This window comes from Lissotriton vulgaris, chromosome 3_1 (assembly GCF_964263255.1).
Source record: "Lissotriton vulgaris chromosome 3_1, aLisVul1.2, whole genome shotgun sequence".
Classification (NCBI taxonomy): domain Eukaryota; kingdom Metazoa; phylum Chordata; class Amphibia; order Caudata; family Salamandridae; genus Lissotriton; species Lissotriton vulgaris.
Window position 1 is genome coordinate 1,771,210,998 of NC_141689.1, and position 18,203 is coordinate 1,771,229,200.

General features: G+C 45.0%; 1 protein-coding gene across 1 annotated transcript in view; it reads left to right on the forward strand.

Annotated features, from left to right (window-relative positions):
- The first annotated feature begins 96 nt into the window (after positions 1–96).
- The window catches only part of LOC147728425 (uncharacterized), a 52,107-nt gene continuing 34,000 nt past the window's right edge, over positions 97–18,203 (forward strand). The window contains exon 1 of the mRNA XM_086963284.1: positions 97–261. Within this exon, the coding sequence (XP_086819410.1) occupies positions 259–261 (3 nt within the window). The 5' untranslated portion in view covers positions 97–258. The remainder of the gene's footprint in view (positions 262–18,203) is intronic.

Sequence of the window (18,203 nt, forward strand, 5' to 3'; positions counted from 1 at the left end):
TTGGCAGCGCTGTAAACCGCCGGTCTTCCGGGCTCCCTGGTAAGCGCGGCTTTTGGTTGGCCGGCCGAAAGGATGTAGGTGGGGCCAGTGACACCTGCGCATGCGGTGATTGGGCGGTTTGCGACAGTTTATTAGCAACAGTAGGGGCCGGAGAGATCTTTAAGTTGCTATCTCGACTCTTGAATCGAAGCAGTCAAAGATCTACTGCATCCATACAGAGGCGTCTTAAACTTCCGTACCGAGTGATTGGATCCCACCATGGTAAGAGCGAAAGACCACAGTGTGTGTTTGCCTCTTTGCCTTGCTTGCTAGAGTTTTGCTGAGGATTGAGGGCGGTGGGGGTTTTGCGCGCTCGAATCCCTTTGGAACTGGTAACATCGCATCCTGAAAGTTTCAAGTGAAAAACATTTTTGCCCACCTCATTAGAGGTGTACCACAGCCCTGTCTCTACTCCAGATGAGCCCCGTTCACTTTCTACCGCTAAACACATCTCCCGATCTCAAACCGACAGAACCTAGAACAACGGCAACAACCTCACAGTATTAAAGGAACAGACCCAAGGATCACACCACACATGTCCCCCAGGTGACAACCAAAATATTGAAAATACTTTCTGAAGAAGGAAAACAATAACTATGTACAGAATCCAAATAACTATTTACAGTCATAACCCTAAAAATGTGTTAAGGATTCTTAGAACTCTTCCCCCAACAGCGAGCCACGGTTTTGTTGTTGATTAGCATTAGGAAGGTCATTTGTAGGGGTGGGGTTTGACTGCACAGCTGTGAAATAGAACTACTGCTTAAAAAAATACATGTAGTGAGCTTTGGGGCTGCCGATGTTAACTGCTGGCTATCCACAATCAGCCTCTTTCAACCATTCACTTGACACATTGCCAAAACATTAATCTCTCACCTAATGTTATTTTCTGTGTGTGGTATCCTTCCCCTTGCCACTCGATTGCTTGCTTTGAGCGACATAAAGGACACCTTTACAGCTACAGTCCTCCGTGTACCCTCCACCTGACTACCCTCTGTGTTTAACTGAAAGCTTGTTATCCTGGTGCACTCTGTAGTGATAAAGTTTTATCAGCATGTATTAAGGTAGTTCTTATTTAGCGCAACTCATGTCACAAGGCGTCCTAGCCCTTGTCTTACAATAACAGGATACGTGATGTGGCAGGGAAACTCCCTCCTACAAATGAGTGCGCTGTTTTTCAATGAAACACAACGGTTTCTTCTCCACTTTTTCAAAATTTCATTTTCAAATTATTCCAGATATAGTTGATCAATAATCCATACTAAATCTGTATTTGATTTGCAGTTTTATTTCACAATTTGATGTAAGATAATGTGCCAATCATCCAAACGTTTTATATTCCCAATGCATTTCGGGTCTCATACATTGGACCCTTCATCAGGGGGCGTGCGGCCCCTCATGCCCCTGGTTAGCCCTCCTCTTCCTCATTCCTCGCCTTTTGATCGTTTCGTTGTCTGTGCGCCAGTAAGAGGCGCCCGAAGTTTCAGCCACGGCTCCTTGACGCCCAGAGGCTGAGGACCTCAGCCTCTGGGCGTCAAGGAGCCGTGGCTGAAACTGGCGAGGAATGAGGAAGAGGAGGGCTAACCAGGGCACATTATCTTACATGAAATTGTGAAATAAAACTGCAAATCAAATACAGATTTAGTATGGATTATTGATCAACTATATCTGGAATAATTTGAAAATGAAATTTTGAAAAAGTGGAGAAGAAACCGTTGTGTTTCATTGAAAAACAGCGCACTCATTTGTAGGAGGGAGTTTCCCTGCCACATCACGTATCCTACCCTCTGTGTTTCTCATTATACATTTCTAACGTTGCATGTTAGCACATCATATCTAGATATTGGCTTTGCCAGCGCTTGTTGTTTTTAATAACATCATAATGAACCAGAACATCATCCTCAATCAGTAGCACCGTAACAACTTCACCAGACACAAGCTCAGTCGTTTTCAGGTTCAACCTTCCCAGTGGAAGGTATACTCGACCTTTCATCTGTTCCACAACTTCTCCTGATTTCTTCTTCCTCTGTGTCTGCATTCACAATTTTCATCCACCATGAACTCTTACCAGAAATCTCATCTAAGGTATGCCTGTTTCCATACAACAAGTTCTTTGATTACCCTATATCATTGCAATCCAACTCTGGTGCTGTACTTTTTTTTTTATCATCCAGAGTTTCAATATTCTTGATAAGTTGACAAGTCTCTTTCCCCCCAATAAATAGCAGTCCCCTTTAGCTTCTAGGATTGCACTCATTACGTGTACCCAAACACCCACTTGAAGAAAGGTTTGAGTTGGAAATCCTCCCTCTATGCCCAAACATTTCTTTTGATGTTCAAATCCAGACCTTTCCTTTCTGCTTATTCTAAAGTACCTAATCACTCGACAGCAGCTATACCACTTAGTTAGTATAAAGAAGCTCTTTTATGATCGATTCCAGAATGTTTTAAGTAGTTCATAATCTTAACTGACTTAAACTGGTCTCCATGTGTTTGTCAGAACACACAAAGAAAACGCTTCCCAATGAAAAATTCTGTCAAGAAATTCAACAGTTTTCAACGTATTCACCACCTGACTCTCTGACCATTAATAAAACAAATCAAACATACTTCCTTATTTAAAAACAAGTTTTTTTAAATAAAAAAAACACAACCATGTCAGCACAATGTATCACGCCGGATACTACAACAATATATCAGTTAAGCGCCCGGTATTACCTTTCTAACCCTTAAGCTCCCCCTCATAGACTAAGAGAATACGTCATCCGTGATCCACAATCCTGGAAATATAACTACTACATCCTCAACGGACCATCAAGGAGGCCCTGATAGCCCCCCACAGTCGCCAGACCTTCTGCCACTTTGGGGTCTTCACCTCCCTTCTTAAACCTGCCGCTCTGCACCAATCTGTGTCCATTTTCCACTATTCCACACTTGGTGGTTCAGCCGCCCCCACAGGCGTAAACATTGCTCTTAGCCATCATGAATCCCAGGGTGGACAGCAGTCTGGGATATCTGCAGGGATTCTCCTCCCCCCACACATTCAACAGAATCACCTTGACTGTGATCTCGGTACAGAGACTGGCCCCTGCCGGAGTCCCTCCCGAACACCCACCCAAAAGCCATCAAGACGTGGACAGTCTCAAATACTAGTAGAAAGCCCCCCTGACGCCCACATCCCTTGTTGCTCCTGTCAGAGGAAGCCCATCCCATCCTATGCATAAGCACCCTCGTGTAGTATGACCTGTGCAATAGATGCAACTGCTCTAGCGTAAAACGTACTAGGACGGCCACCTCCCTGGGCGATCGAATCGCCTGTTCCCATTCCACATCCTCCTTGTCCTTTATATCTGTCACCCAGGCCTCTCTCAACTTCAGTATGTGGTCTTGGGCATTGTTCATCAGTTTACTGTAAGTAAGGGAAATACAATTTTTGCCCATTGATTCTTTCAACAATATTTCCTCTAATGGCGAGGCTTCTTCCAGTGGTGTGCCCCGTTCCATATGCACCATGAGTGCATGGCGCAGCTGATGGTACCGAAAGAGTTCCCCGGGTGCCATTTCATACTGCTCCCACAATGTCTCACAGGAGGCCAGATCCTCGCCCGTCCACACATCTCCCAAAGTGGAGATTCTAATCAAGTCCAATCTAGAAAACTCCATGAAACTCCCCACCTCAGTCAGCATATCGCTGTCCCAGAGTGATGGGCCTCCCTTGCCAATCTAGGAATCTCTTAGCCGCCCATCTTATGAAAGCCGAAACCTTCTTCAAAGGCGGAAGAGACCTGTAACCCCTCCTGGAATAAAATGCACTCAGGTAGGCCCGAGGACCCAATGTCCTACGTTCCGGCCTGAACGAGGGCTCCTTCTGACGGCCAAAGGCCCACTCATTTATAAGTATCAATTGTGAAGCCAAATATTATTTCTTCACATCAGAGACAGCAGTGCCACCATTATACCACCCTCTCTTAAGTTTAGTAAGAGCTGTGCTGGCCGATCCCGCCATCCCATAGGAGCTGTTGAACTGTTTGGTTGACCCTACTCAAAAACTTGTACGGATCGCGATACAGCGTATTTTGTAGCATGTAGAGGAGTTTCAGCATTGTCATTTTATAGATTGCAACTTTCCCAAGGAGCGACAACGGTAGCAACCGCTAATGCTGCACATCTGCTTTAAGACACCCCAGCACGGAGTACAGATTAATGGAGATGAAAAGATCAGGCCTCCTGGTAACATAGAGGCCAAGATATTTAAAACCCACATCCTCCATCACTAGCCCCTCAGGGAGGCTCTGCACAGGGTATAGGAGGGATTGCCCCCAGTTGATCTTGACGCCCGAGTAGGTCCTCAAAAACTCAGTGTAACCGCTCAACAAGATTATGGAAAACATCAAAATAAACTAGCATTGGCGAAGCTAATAGGTCTGACGTTGATGGTCAGCCTTTGGGTTTTGTCAATGCGTGCCTTGTTTTGAAATGACTTATTTAAAAATGTTATTGTTGCATTAGCTTCCAGGGCTTTCACCATTATAACAAACTTTGGCAACAAGCAAAAATATTTTTGGGTCTCAAAAAGCACACATTACCACAGTAGTCCCTGGCACTGAACAAAACTACTTTGTGTACCTTGTAAAAGAGCAGAATACTGTCACTCACAGTGAAGCAACTGATGGATGAAGAGAGAATTTTAGTAAAAACAAAAGGTCTTCGTTAACCCAGACCCAATTCTAAAAGTCAGAATAGTGCACCCATTTTAAATGTCCTTGCATTAGTGCAGGTTTATGGCTTTTATGAGATACAGGCCAGGAAATCTTATTCCTAGAAAATATTTGTTAACTGCATTTTAGCACAAGCAAATATGCATGTGTAGATTTGCTCATGCGAAAATCAATTGAGCGTTTACAAGTTCATTTTCCCACTAGCCACTTTTTTCCCCAACCCTGGAAGAAGTTGTACCTCTGCACCTATCAGGAGTAAATTTCCAATCTTTCTCCGTAGGGGAAAAGATTAGAGAAGAGCTGGTGAAAACCCCGAAAACAAACAAGTTAGTAGGTTTTCATTGACTCAAAAGGGCATTCCAACACTCGAACTACTGCTTACCGCTACCTCCAGACCTAGTATGTAGATCTGCGGTGAGGTGACAAAATAAGGAAATTGCTAGTTTTCAAACCCTACTGTAGTGTGAGACCAGACATAATCAGAGAGGCTTTTTATCAGAGCTCTTATATAATGAGATTGCTGCCATAATTTGTCAACACACTATGTGGCACCAAAGAGACAAGCAGGTCTTTGTTGTTCTTTTTTTACAGGAGAAGTTAATTCTATGAAGTGACCTGTCCCATGGACAAGTAGATATTTTGTTAAATTCCACACCCAAATTCCAGGAGACAGCTGTTTTTCTCTATCTAATTTTTTAGACTCCTTATACAAATTTACATGGAGAAATCATGTTTTGGACATTCTTTTTAAGCATCTGGTGACCAATTTGCTCAGCATTTGAAAAAAATTACACAGAAATGAAATGCAGTTTTCGGTAACATTTCTTAAAGATTGGTCAAGCAGTGCCTAACAAAATTTGTGTTCATAAGATTAGCTTATCATCCTAAATGAGAAAGGCATTACGGCTGCCTTTAAGGTTATATATAGGTATATATATATTAACCCCATTATTGGATCTCTGTAAACAACACTTTGAATTGTGGCAGTAAAGCCAGTAATCCGTGCTTCTGAATGAGACTTCAGAGAAGCAGATGAATCAATCTAGCCCCAAGGACTAAAGGCCAGATTCTGAGTTTGGTGTTGCAGGGAACTCAACCGCCGGTCTTCTGCCAGATTGCAAGTTCTCTCGTTGTTTGGCAGGTGGTCCATTGGCGTTCCCACAGCATCGGAATGACAAAGCCCTTTCCTTCACGGCATGGACTGTAAAGTCCACACCGTGCAGGAGAGGGGGTGCATGCACACAGGGGGCACACCATGTGCCCCCTGCATGCACTCAAGTGCCCAGAGGCAACAGGGGGCCGTGTAGGGCCTCCTTTGTTTCCTCCCCGACACCCTAAGAAATGCAGTCTTACCACCGTGGTTAGGGTTGCAGTGAGGAAACTTGTCATATGCTTGGCGGTGCTGCCTCAAGACTGCCCCGCCAGCGCCAGAGATCGCGGACCCCTAGTGGCTGCGGCAGCCCACTTACGGTCAGACTGTAGTACTGGTAATACGGCGGTTGGACCACAGGTGCGGCTGTCCCCAACTGCCACTGCACCTCCACCACAGGTTCGGCGGTCTGATGGACCGGCGAACTCGTAATCAGGCCCTAAATATTACATTTATTTAGTGCGTGGAAAATGTGGTATTCAAACAGTAACATGAGATTGGTCGACCTTCTGCTTAAAAACTATACTGAAAACAAATACCTTCAGGGATATAGAAGATAAATGGCTCAGTACATGTGCATTTACTTTAGGAGGCAAGAATTTTTATGGACCATTGTGAAAGTCTGGCAGCTAGACATTAAATGACAAAAATTAGGGACTGAGCTGTAGCACTCATATTAACAGCCAGTCCGAATGGTAGAGACTTGGGTAATCTCTATGGTAAATCCATGATGGTATGTGGATAGCATATATCTATTCCTGAAATCTTTAATGTGACTGGCTGGGAGAACACAGTGTCTATCCTTTCTATCCCAAGGTAAAACGTTGCTTACTATTGATGAGTCAAGCCTAGGTGTGGGATCAGGGCCGGGTAATGGATTGCAGTTGGCTGTGATAGGCGGTTTCTTCTTGGGTCCTTCTATCATCTGAGTGCACTGGAGAAGCTGCACATGGCTGAAGGCATCAACGAATCTCCCTGCAGAACACATCCAGCAGAGTCTGGGTGACAGGATGGTAAAGGGCGACCTCTGCCCCAGGGTTGTGTCCTGAGCTCTTTGATCCCTATCAGTCCATCGTTTCTGTCCTTCAGCAGTGCCAGACTGCCCAAACATTAGCAACGAAATCTGGGCACACCTCACTGCATTATTGGATGGCCCAAAGGCCACCACGTTATGCTGCAACCATACAACCAGTACCTGATGGATACAAGTGAAAGCCTGTACCACAGCACAGTGAAGGGCCTTCAGCTGTGCCCTGGGGGTAGTCATCCATACCATATGTCATAATTTTAACTGTCAAGCAGGTTTCAAAGACTGCAAGTTGACCATTACATTCACAAACTGTTTATGATTGCAAAAGTGCACAGTTACATGTAGAGACTGATTTAACTGTTTGGAGCTGAACGTTTTGCATTGTCTGCTATTTTTGTGCTGTCCTATCGTCCATGAACTGCTGTGAACTCAGCAGATACCATTCCGGAAATGATGTTTCTGGGGCCATGGATGGGTAACCGAGAACAAGTGCACTCGCACTCCAGGGAGGACTGGAATGAACCCATTATGTAACGTATAGCTTATGGACAATATACACTTCTTTTTTTGTAAGAATAGGCATTCATTTTGGTTTCTTTTGCTCTCAACAACGATTCTGCATGAGACATTTCTTTCCAAAAACAAGATAAGCCCACTAAATTAGGGCAAGAAAATTAGCTTCCAGATTGGCCAGTTGGGTAGGAAGTTATATGGACCACCCAACATTTGCATTTTCCACTGACATTCATAAAGTGAACTACTGTTGTGCAAGAATGCAAGTACCAAGTCTACGCAGTATTGGGACTGGCTGAATGCCCCCAAGGCTTAGTCGAATGCCCTTAACACTCGGCTGTGATACAGGTATCCACTTCAGCAGGGACTGGTTATAGGGTGACTGCACAATTAGGTGGTATTTGGGTTGACTTTGTGCCCCAGTACTCACACGTAGTGGGGTATTCAGCTGCGTCTAAACTTGTGATCTTTTTACTCACCTGGTAGGATGGCCAGTTGACATAAACACAAACCAATTTTGACAGCAAAACACTTGGAAAATGCCTAAACTGTCTATGTCCTTGTTTGGAGATTCTTGTCGCTGTTTTACTTTTTGCACCTCGAAAATAGGCATTATTATCCACGTACATTCCAGGCCACAAATTGCATGCCTCAAACCTCTTTTTCGGCGTCCTATAAATAAGCCTACCAAGGCCACTATGACATGTTTACAGACTTATTGCTCTTGTCGCTGCCACCCAGTACCTATCTTGGCAACTTTTTCCAGCAAAATACCCTTGCTGAAGACCAACATTTACTTATTTGTAGACACACTGCCACTTCCATATAAACCAAAGGAGGGAATGCGAAGTGAACACAGTCTTGTCCTTTACTTTGTTACCTAATGCATTATATCTATAACCTATCTAATTATACATCGGCCACATGTCCATTTCAAATATATATGCTCTTACTAATCTACGGGTGATCTCTGTTCACATATGCAAGTTTGATCTTTTCCCCTGTTGTTAGCTGGTCATAGAGAGAGATCATTACAATTTTGTGTCCATCTCCCACAGCTTTCATCACTGGATCTTCACTCTTATCATGGTCATTGTAGCTCAGTCATGGTTCTAACTTACTCTAATATCTGCATTCATGTTTATTTTAAACTGTACACCCCCCCAATCCTTTTGAGCCACCATTTAATCTTAAACATCTTGATTATTGGATAAACCTGTGTTCGGGGCTTATGAGCTGCAGATTGAACACTTAGAATTAGATCGCCACCTGGTGTTGGGCTCGGATGATTGCATGTTGTTGTTGTCTTGGAAGAAATCTTTGTAGTCACGAAATAGGTGACTCCTCCCTTGGACGATAGTGTGCATGGGCATCGGCTCCTTCCTTAGATTGTTTTTTTCCGCCACTGGGTTCGGATGAAAGTTTTCCGCTCCGGCTAGAAATAGACTTTTCAAGCACTTCGAAGCGCAAAAAACTTCCTAAAAACGTACCGAAACTTTCGATATCGACTGACATCGTTTTGACTCCAGCTCGATTCCGGTCATCGACGCTGGCCGTTGGGCCTATCCACGCCGTGAGGCCTACACCTCATGGAACGGACGCCATTCAAGAGATACCCCGAGTGTGGAGCAAAGTTTCCACACAGTGACCACCACGAGGTCTGCAACCTGTGCTTATCGCCAGAACACAACGAATCCAGCTGTGCAGCCTGCGTGTCCTTTCGATCCACGAAAACATCAGAGATCGGAGGTCCCGTCGACACGACATGCAGAGATCAGCTCCGGAACCGGTAGATATCTTCGACGAGGAGGTTCCGCTCGTTCCCGAAGAAGATTCAGATGATCTCCAGATCGTATCAGAGGCAGACGACTCAGATGACTCCATACCATTGGGTCAGCGCGTGAGTACTACTGCACCTGCACCACTTGATTTTGTCTTTACAGACAATCTACCTGGCCAATGTTTTTGCTGTTTCAATTTGAGTGGTCTAGGCCAGTTAGTATATAGACCCAAGCCTTCGTTGTTTCCTTTGCACCACACACAGCACCCAGATCGAAGACAAAGGTCAACACTCCTGTCATATGGATACTTCATTACATATATTGCGTTAAGTTAGCATGAGTGTATTTCATGTTTAAACAGCCCGTTTGCCTTCGGCTTCAGTTTTGCACACGACACATACTTGTTGTTGTAGCTTTCACCCTAGAAGCGGTGAGGTGGTTTATTAGAGAATAATATGTTATTTCTATGCTATCAGCTTTGCCTGGTACACTTGGTACAACTGTCTGCACACTGAGAGCTACACACTCTAAGATTAACCTAACACAAGGTTGCTGAGAGGCCTGATCCTCGCACCACATTAGACATAACACAAATAATGTTGATGCCAACATTTTGGGCTCTACGCGGGTTTAAGATAGAGTTACACGGAATGAACGTAGACACTTGGTGCTGCGCATGGAGAGAGCTGGTAGCTGTTGATGTGAACTGCTCCTACTGACATTGAGAGGTATGGGGCCGCCCTGCTAAAGCCCGAATGAGACCTTCTTAGATATAAAATAATATACTAGATAGGGTGCGCGAAATATAGGTGATATCGATTCTATAGGTTTTGCATTATAACATGCTAGCACCTTTTGCTTACTATGGATTAGTGACTATGCTGCTAACTCTGATTTTTATAATCTGCATTTTGGTATTATACAAGATACTGCGTTTGAGAACTTTGCATTGAATAATAAATATTTCAAACTTGCATTTGTGTTCTTTGACTCCCAGTTTTGGTTTGAAATGATTATATAACGAAAGAGTGTTCATGTGTTCCACGATTCCTGAGGTATTCTAAAGATCATGTTCTGGTTTGTCTAAGACATGGTTCATTCCATAATGATCCATGAGACACTGTAGCTAGCTAGGTAAGGAGATTTCTGACACTGAGATGAGTTTTGGATCATCCTAACTCACTGAGGTTCTAGATCTCTATGCACAGTTCTGTGGGAGAACGGAAACCATGCTACATGGCGCCCAACGGATTGGTTGGCCGTATTTCATGACACTCGAGTAGTATATCATTCAAACCTTAACACCTTCATTCCCGTTTCCGGTAAACGGTGGTGTCGGAAAAACCTACCTATTTTTGAAATAGGTCTTTTCAAGCTTGAATTCTACTTTAAACGGTTTCTTTGAATTACTACCCAGTTGTGCTACAAAGTGTTATTTGTACTTTTTTCACTTCCGGTGCTACATGGCCGTGGAAATAGCGCAGCATAGCCGCGTCGCGGTTCGCGACCACTTGAGGGCATATAATGTCCCTGCGGAAGGTTTGGCTGTGGTTCTAGTGGTGAGTGCGGAACATGCGTACCCGTACGAATTGTTTTATTCCTGGGTGACGTTTCCGGAAGTAAACGCTAATTCGGGCGTCTACCACTCGTACACTGCCTCGGCTGTTCCGGCGGCTTATGCTCCGTACAGAGCACTGGAAGTACCTATCGATGCTTGGCAGCACGGAGTTTGGTTTGGTGGCGTCCTACCCCACTCTTTAACGGCTCCGAGGTTAGGTCCGTTGTCCATTCCGGGCACAGCCTGGCCCGCCTTGGGCGGATTTACTCCTCATCCTAATCGCGCCACTTGTAATGTGGGTGATTTGCGACGTCTGCATGATGTCGCGGTTGACGTGATTAGAGCGCTTGTTCATTACATTGGTCGTAATATACATGGCGCTGCCCCCGCAGGTGCGCAGCTTCGAGCGGAACAGGCTGGTTTGAAAATCAGTCCTGTCATGGTGAATTCCGTAATGGGCAGAAAGCCAGAAAATAAGGATGATTTTCCTTACTGGCTTGCCGAGAAATTCGACCAGCTGGAGGCTGTGTTTCCTAATACGACTCCGGGTGAGAAACACCGGATTCTTACGCTTAGTTTACCGAAGGATTTAGCCCCTGAACTTGCTGACTGTGAAACATGGGGTAAGACTTTTGCAGCGGTTTACTCGAGGTGCTTTGGCACACCGACAGTGTCGAACCTGTCTGCGATCCTCAAACGTGTTCAAGATGATCACGGACCTGAGTCGGCGGTTGAGTTGGGTATGCGCCTGAACGGTTCATTTGAGACAGTTTGCGGTATTATCCTTGCCAATGTAAAAGGGGATGCTGTGAACTTTCAGGTGGCCAATGGTCTGGCGTTAATTCCCGATGCCGAGAAACCCCGTCAGCTGGCAAAAATTATTGTGGCGGCTTATAAAACGGTTGGCCGCAATTCTAAGGGTGCAAAGGTTTTTCTTGAAAAAGAAAGGAAGCAGCCCCAGGGACAGTCTTCGGAAACAGGTGGACAGCCCAAGTCCAAAAAACAAAATTGGCCTAAAAAGCAGAATCAGGGTAAGCAACAACAACAACAGACACAGGTTTCGAGTCCGGCGCCTTCACAACCTGCGCAGTCAGAGCGAGTTTATGAATTGCGCGATCGCGCTACGATTAAATCGCCTGAAAGATATCAGGCATCTGACCAACGCTCTCCTCGTTCCTTTCAGGACTCATCGGCTCCGTCAACCGGTGGTGGAGGGGGCGGCAGGGGCAGGGGTGGCCAGCAAGGACGTGGCCAGCCCCGCACACGAAGTGAAGGGGATCAGCGGGACGACTCTACGCCAAAGAGACCGCAGTTTGCCAAGAAGAAAGTCGCTGCCTTAACGGCGCATCGATATGCCCCAGATAGTGAGAACGCGGCTTCGGAATCTGACGTGGGCTCTGACCTTGCTGGACAGCGCGGCGGAGATTACCATAGTGAGAGAGGCCCTCCGTCCACTGTTGAAGGTGACAGCGACTGAGACTTTTATTGTGATTGAAACAGCTGATACACATGTTGCTCCCCCTGAAAGACTTTTTGAAATTGTCCTGTTAATTGAAGGTGACATGCAGCGAACTGTAAAAGGGGTATTTTGGGAAAATCTTTCGGATACGTATGACATTTTGCTTTCGGAGGCTGACTGGCCCCCACCTTTTGTTCTCGCAGCTCCGCGAGGGGAGGAGGTAATCCTCCCCAGTTTCGCGCACACTGTGCCGAGAGTGGAAGCGCTGCATTTTGCAGAAGAGTGGGCTCTGGCGCTTGCGCCGGCTGTGTACCGGAATCAGTGTGGCTGGGATAAATTGTCCCCGAGCCATGAGATTCCGTTACGGTCACAGCCGCAGCCACAACCCCAATATCCCATACGGCGTGAAGCTAAAGCTTCGGTCGCGGCTATCCTTGAACAATTGGAATATCAAGGTGTAATTGAAACGTGTGTGTCACCGATGAATAATCCCCTTTTTACTGTTAACAAGCCGGACGGCTCATATCGTCTGGTTTTGGATTACCGGCATTTGAACTCGCATTGCCGTAACTGTGCAGTACAGAATACTCACGGCTCTGCCCTAGTGAATAGTCTTGAGCGTAAACGGTTCAAAACCACGCTTGACATTTCCAATGGTTTTTATGCACATAGATTAGATGGTCTAAGTTCCCAATGGACCAGTTTTACATGCGGCGGCGTACAAAAAAAGTTTAATCGACTCCCAATGGGATATAAAAATAGTCCTGGAGTGTTTTCCGCCCGCATAGTCTCTCTTTTGGAGAGTTTCGATCCAGTTGCATGTTCATATGTGGATGATATTTATCTCACAGACGACGAGCTTTGGGTGCATCTGTGTCGAGTAAACAGCATAATTTGTAACTTTGCAGACATGGGTTACAAGTTTAACTTTGCAAAATCGCACATTGCGGAGTACACAGTGTTGTTTCTAGGTTATGAACTTAACCATGAAGGAAAGGGATTGGCTCCTCAGTTCCTGGAGAAGTGCGCGCAGTTGCGCTCTCCGACAACGCTGAAAAAATTACAGTCTTTGCTGGGTTTTTTAAATTTCGGGAGGACATACATTCCGGAATATGCCCAGCGTATCAAGCCTTTATATGCCTTGGTACAACCATCTTTTTCCAAATCATGCTGGCTGCCTGAGCATTCAGCCATTCTGCAGTCCTTGCAGGCTGATATGCTAGCTTCTGACTACTTACAGACTCGTGATAACCAGACCAACCTGGTGATAAGAATTATCCCTGGGACGGTGGGTTTCACGTACCTGACTTTTAATGAAGGGGATACTGTACCTATTGCTTACAAGTCACACTTGTACACTTCGGCTGAACTGCGTTTTTCCACTGTGGAGAAAGTTTTAACGGCTGTGCAGATGGCAATTCTTAAGGAACGTGCCCTGTCGCAGGGAAAGCGCATGTTGGTTGTCACCCCGTGTCCAGCCTTGGAGGCGGTCACGAAAGCCAGTGTACCAAATTCTAAAGCTTTGCACCCTCGGTGGATTCAGTGGGCTACATCCTTGACATCTCAGGATGTCACGTTTATTTTTGACGCCGCTTTACGGTCGCAGGAGTATTTACAGTATGAATTTGTTCATCCTGCTCCTTTAGCAATGCGACCGTTGGAGGATTTCCACTGTATCATTTACACGGATGGTTCGGCGCAGGTTGCGCATGGCTCTAAACATGCCTACGTTTCCGCTTGCGCCATTGTGGTCGGTGCCATGGTGAACGATGAGTTCAAGTCCAGTGTCGTGCACACGCAAACACTAGGGGACTGCACCGCACAATTAGCAGAGCTCCGTGCTCTAATGCTTGCATTGGAGTACGCTGATCCTTGTGTGACGACTTTAATCGTAAGTGATTCTTACTACTGTGTCCAGTCTTACAATGAGAACTTGTTCTTTTGGATTCAGAATGATTTTCGTGATTCCAAAGGTAGCACAATAAAACATAAAATGATCTGGGTCCGAGTGGCGGAACTTAAAGAGAAACTGCCGCTCGTGTTTGTGATTCATACTCTCGGCCACCAGCGCGTGGGAGTCCACGCTGTTGGCAACTCGCTTGCTGATGAAGCAGCGAAGTCAGCGGTATCAAAATACTTAGTTGCAGCGGTCACGAGGTCCAAAAGCAAAATAGATGATGACATCTTGGCGGCTGTTGCTGCCACGGCGAAGGGAGGTAAATATCCTGCGGGGTTCCCTTCGAAGTACACATACCACTTAAGTCCCGATAAGGTTCCTTATGTGAAAATTCCTGAAGTTGGAGAGCGTTTAGTTCCCAACTCGGATCGCAGAGCTTCTCTGATTACAGCGGCTCATGAAGGTGTGGCGTCTGCGCATGCGGGCGTCTCAGCCACTGTATCTCAGCTACAACAGAGGTTCTGGTGGCGGGGACTGTACAAACAGACGCGCGATTATGTCCTTATGTGTGACATTTGTCAGCAGATTAAGCCTTCTACTGCTGCGCGTCCGCCTCAGACACAGTTGTGCATCTCTAATAAACCGCTTGGTTGCGTTTATTTGGATCACTGCGGTCCTTTTTCTTCTGATACTGCTTATAAATACATCTTAGTAGCAGTTGACTCATGCACACGCTTTGTATGGGTATGGCCGCATCGAAGCGCTGATTCGCGAACTGTCATTAAGGATTTGCGTGTCTTTGTGGGAATCTTTGCTTGTGGTACTTTCCATTCGGACCAGGGTCCGGCTTTCGCCTCTAAGGCGTATAAGGATGCTATGGTTTCGTTGGGAGTACAGGTGAAGTTTTCAAGCCCCTACAGGCCTGAGGGCAATTCTGTAGTAGAAAGAATGAACCGCGACTTAAAGCAATCTTTGACAGCCCGTGTTATAGGCACTGGTAGAAACTGGCTGACCCACCTCTACGGCGTGCAGCGTGCGCTTAATAATCTCCCTAGAAGGTCTCTGGGTGGGCGGACCCCATACGAAATGCTCTTTGGTATCAAGATGTACGTCCCTGACCTTGATGGTGCAGACTGCCAGGCCCAGGCCGCGGCCTTTGACGTAGATGAACATTGCAATGTTTTACAGGATCTACAAAAGACCAGAGACAGTCTTGCAAAGGAACACTTGCCCTCCACATCGGATGATGCGTTGCAGATCCCGGTAGTTGGCTGGCTACCCCAAGTTGGAGAACTGGTTCGAGAGAAGATCGATAACAAGAAAGAGTTTGGTCCCTCATATCGACCGCCGGTTCGAGTCCTTGGAGTGAGGGGCACAAGAACAGTCATTTTACCACCACTTCCAGGTCGTAAAGAAAAAAGATTTATTTCTATTGACAATGTCAAGACACACAGGGTGGCCGATTCTTCATAGCATGACACCGGCTGCATCCTGTCCTTCCATGGTGAGGAACTCTGTGCTGGCTATTACATCTGGTACAGATCAGGAGGTGTCCCTCGAGATGCCTGCTTTATCCAGTCCTTTATTAAATACTATTCCTCTTGCTAACATTGATGAGCTGACCTATGCGGATCCTGCTGATTTATCTATGTCCGACCTACATGCCCGTTTGGCTAACCAGTCCAGATTCTCTTTTGACTCTGATTCGGAACTTTCAAAGAAACCATCGACTATTGCAAAATATGCCACGTTGTTTAAAAAACATTTTCTAATTCCACCTTGGACATACGTTTGGCTGATACTATTTTCATTTTATCTTTTTATGTCAATTGGTTTTGTGTTTTATTTTTTCCGCTTGATCGATGGCCATTATGTGATAGAAAGAACAGGAATTCGGTACCTTAATGGAACATTGGCCCCTCTATCCTCCTCACATTCGGTACACAGACTAAAGAGAGACTTACATTCAGTACAGATTACTGCTTGGCCAGTCCTTGATGGGATTGTGTGGGATGCGGTTAGGTTTCAGATACATGGCCCCACAGAAGTTATTAATGTTCCTAATGTGCTTAGAGTAAACATGGGAGATGTGATTAAGCAAGATGTTCGTTCTGATGATTGGGATCTTCAGGCCGTAGAAGCATTGTTCTCTGATTTGAAATATTATGCGGCCTTTGATGCTGAGGATTTGTACTTAGATTCTGTCAATTATGGTGATTTGTTTTGTTATCAACATTATGGGAATCATTTCTTACACAAGACAAGTTCCAGGAGGGTTCCTGTGAATTACACTCAGTGGGAACATTGCCCTACTCCCTTACAGGGGAGCTCAAGTACATTTCTGGGAAAATACTCTTATTTTACAGATTTTAATCAATCAAATCCTGAGTCGTTTTATTTTAAAGTGAACCAGAAATTCATGCCCAAAGTTAGACTTACTGATACAAAATTGCTGTATTCAAAGTCCTTTTTAGATAGGTTATCTGTGGATGGCTATGAGTTATGGAAGGATGCTATTGACCTTAAATCGGTTTGGGGTACCAAAGATTGGCAGGTACAAGGCACTGAGGCTTTGCATCGTGCATGTCTCATCCCGAATCACATGTTGTTTTTAAATTCTACTGTTTCTCAAACAACATGTTTTGGATTGGCTACATCAAAAAAATTAAATACCCCTACTATCCCTGACTTGGAAGAGTATTCAGGTTGGAGTAATTTCACTACAATATCCATAAATGGGATACAAGCACTTTTGCAGAATTCCTCCTTTAATATTTCCCGTTTTGATCCGGAGGGATGGCTTTTGTGGCAAAGAAGCACTGATGCTTGCCAACGTAGGTTTTTGGGTTTATCTGAAGGTTTTACGCACATCAGGCCAGATCCCAGGTTTGACACAGATCACACTGTCACCACTTATTCAGTAGGTAAATTGTGTCAGAACTGGTTACAACATTCCACTTTGGCTGCTGTTAAACTGCATCTGTCCCAGTTGAATGAGAATATAGAGCTAAATGATTTTATAAAAGGCCCGACTAGGGGTAGATCTAAACGCTTTATTTATGCTGTATACAATGAGATTTGGAAATTTTCACAGGTTGAGGCAGCTAAACGCCTGAGAGCGATTGATCAAGCAAATTTAGAAAAAGTGCTGGCTGTAGTAGATAACAGTATTAACATGCTTTCTTCCAGGATTTACACATTGGATAATATTGTTTCTTCTGTTGTTGATATTGTACATGATGAAGTGTCCACGTTATACCATGGTCAAAATCAATTGCGTTCTGTAATGCAGTTTGCTTGGACTCTACAGACAATTAAGGCAGGTCGAGTTCCCTGGACCTCGTTAAACGTTTCATCCCTTTTCGCCCCTTTTAATCTTACTGAAAAACAGCGCATGCTTTCAATGCGTGATGCATCATTTTCTATGTTACATATTGAGAAGCTTGAATCCTTGCCTTTCTCTGTTGCTGAAACAACTACTGCCACGTGGCTGATTCATAGTTTAATTACATTACCATTTCCTTTATACAAATTTACTAACTGTATGCGGTATATTGCTATAGGACGATATGAACCACTAGGCAATGCTTTCTTACACGAGGCATGGTCGTTACCATACACATACAGATGTCTGAAGGATGGAAAAGAAGTGAATCTTAATGGTGAGGATTGCACACAGTCACCTGACCAGTCATTAATATGCAGACACATTCAGTTACACGGTTCTTGTAATCAGGACCGCCCAAATTTAGCATGTGTTTTAAAAGGCACACCAGTTCCAGCAGTGGTTCCCACGTTCACATTATTAGCTAATGGTAGTTATTTACTTTTAAACAACGAGTTATGTTGTGGTTTATTAATTGGTGTGGCTTATGTGGTAACTGTATCTGAGCGTGTGGTGTGCTGCAAGAATGTTCTATACCCACCCACGCATGGGTCTTCAGATGTCTCCATCTGGCCACGAATTCCAACCTTGGAAGCAAAATTCAATGGTTTAAGCAGAATAAGGGCCCTTTTGTCTCAAAAACAAGTGACCCTGAGTTCGGCCCGGGAAACTT